We start from the raw sequence: 2,433 nt of genomic DNA, 5'->3' as shown, positions 1-2,433 counted from the left end.
AGAATCCGTTGAACAGATTTCTTGCTCATCCCACCAACTTTGGCCACTTCTTTAGTCGTTAATCTGGGATCCATGTCGATGCTCCCCTTAACAGCCCTTTCTGTCCTCTCCGATGGATCAGGACGACCCGGACGCTGCTCAGTTGTTTCCTTGCCGTGTTTCCTGAACTGCACGATGATTCTGTTGACTGTCGAAAGCGGGATTCCCAAATTCTGCGAAATTTGCCGCTGACTTATTCCACCACCTGCTTGACCAATTATCCTTCCTCTAACAAAATCTGACAATTCGAGAGAACCTTGAAGTTCTAGGAATGTTGTAGCACAAGATAATTAGTGTGCGGACCATTTTCATTTATATAGTGCTCTGTGAACACAAATTAGCTAGCATAAATCAGTTAAATGACGAAAAATTAGATGTCTATTTTCTTGTGACCACTCAGTGTACACATCTTTAAGGAAATTCCTTTCTTCATCTTCAGGTTTTATAATCCTATCATCATAATAATTTCATATTCTTCACTTTTTGCTTTAATTTTATCTGGAATTTGTTGAATTTTCCGGATTTTATCAATATCAACGTTTCATCTGCATATCGTTGATTATTTACATTCATTCCTCCTATGGTTAATCCTTCCATTCCTTCTATATCTCTGATATTCACTTCAGAATATATGTTAAAGAGATAAGGGGAGATCACACATTCCTATCTCACACTTTTCTTATTGTAATACATAACGATAACTCATTCGCGGGTTTTATTGCTGACATATGGTCCCGGTACAGTTTGGTAATAAGTGTAATCCAAACCAATGACCTCAATATATCCTATCAGCTTTGAATTGTGGAAATTGTAAATGTCTTAGCGTAATCTATAAAAAAGGCATAAATGTTTTTCTATACTTCTGATATCATATTCTTGCTGAATATTGCTTCTCACGCTCCACTGTTCGGTCTAAATCCAAATTGTTCCTCAACTACCTCCTTGTATATTTTATATTTAATTACGCAACCACAGTTAATAATTTCGGCCAACCTCCACTTCCTCAGAACTAAATATAATATAACTCTTAATAATTAGAGAATAAAGATCCATACTTTAAGATTTGAGTAAGTGCTGTTGTTTTCTTATCTGTCATAATATCCTTCTTCACAAGTTAAAAAGATATGCTTATTATTGAATTTGATAACATGGTCTGTCGCATTTCGGAATTTTACATCTTTGCTTTTAAAGTATCAGATTTATTAAATTCAACAATTCGTTTAGGAAGAATTTTAGATCAGAAGTATAGGAGGCAAATTAAAAGTGGTTTTTATGGCTAGTATAAATGTTGATAGATATTGATCTTTATATTTATTGATACCATAATTTTAAAAATTCACTATTTTATAATATCGCTTTATCAAGAGTTCGATGAAGAAAAAAATTTGCATAGTAGGTTTTATTTTATTCGTACTTGAGGAGTTGCAAAAAGGCAATAGAACAAACTTGGATAGAAAGAATCGAAACACAATATATTGTATAATTTAAGTGAGATGTGTTAACACTTTTGTCAATTAATGTAATTTTAACTTTAACATAGGTTTCTATTGTTTTAGCAGTGTTTCATATGTTTTTATTTTATTTACATAAACTGGTACATGTGTGCCTAATATACTCTTGGTACATACAGATAACAACACTAACACTTATGAATTTGGCGGACGAGAGTTTATCCCGAGTAGGAGTGGCTGAAAGATTGTTAAGTTAAACAAAAAGGACAAACACGGATACAAACTAATGAATTGATTCTCTGCAGTTATTATAACAGAACAATGATAATTAACAATGGCTAAATATTTTGATACTGTGTTTTTATTGTTATTTTTTCTAATTTTTGTTTTTCACAGGACACTCAACGTTTCGCTTCATAGCTTTTTCAGGAGCGTTCCACTAAAGCACAAACGGTAACAAACAGAACGAATTTTCAATCGGTTTAAATAATAAATTATATTCGACTACAAAAATCAATTAACGTCTAAATATTACTTCACCATCAACGATAGTTTTTATCTTACCATTGTTGATTTCCTAGACCTGGCCTCCATAATATAAAACATAGCAGCAACACTGGCAGGAGCTCCATATACTTTGGTATGAAAAATTAAGGGCGATGTTATTGAAGTAGGCGACAAACTGATATCTGCCTTTAGCGTCTGTAGTATTTAACCAAGAACGATGAAACCTGATATTTGTTTACAAAACACTGGGATTTTTCGGTTGAAGTAGATGTATCAAGGCTAACAATGACGTAGAGAGCGTGTTGATGTTGAGAATTTATCGAAACTTTAGGTTTTCTCCTGGTTTATGAAAATATATTTTAACTGATTAGGAGATAATATTATAGAACAACTTGATTTGATTTTTGATTGATTGGAAACTTTATCAAACAGTTAA

At 32.8% G+C, this 2,433-nt stretch overlaps 1 protein-coding gene across 1 annotated transcript in view; it reads right to left on the bottom strand.

Annotated features, from left to right (window-relative positions):
* Positions 1–2,168, bottom strand: part of LOC111088281 — an 11,008-nt gene extending 8,840 nt beyond the window's left edge. The window contains exon 1 of the mRNA XM_022397939.1: positions 2,055–2,168. Coding sequence (XP_022253647.1) covers positions 2,055–2,096 — 42 coding nt within the window. The 5' untranslated portion in view covers positions 2,097–2,168. The remainder of the gene's footprint in view (positions 1–2,054) is intronic.
* Between the last annotated feature and the right edge of the window lie 265 nt (positions 2,169–2,433).

Source organism: Limulus polyphemus, unplaced genomic scaffold (genome assembly GCF_000517525.1).
Source record: "Limulus polyphemus unplaced genomic scaffold, Limulus_polyphemus-2.1.2 Scaffold3478, whole genome shotgun sequence".
Lineage (NCBI taxonomy): Eukaryota > Metazoa > Arthropoda > Merostomata > Xiphosura > Limulidae > Limulus > Limulus polyphemus.
The sequence above is the reverse complement of the archived record's forward strand: the minus strand, read 5'-3'. Positions and strand labels throughout refer to the sequence as shown.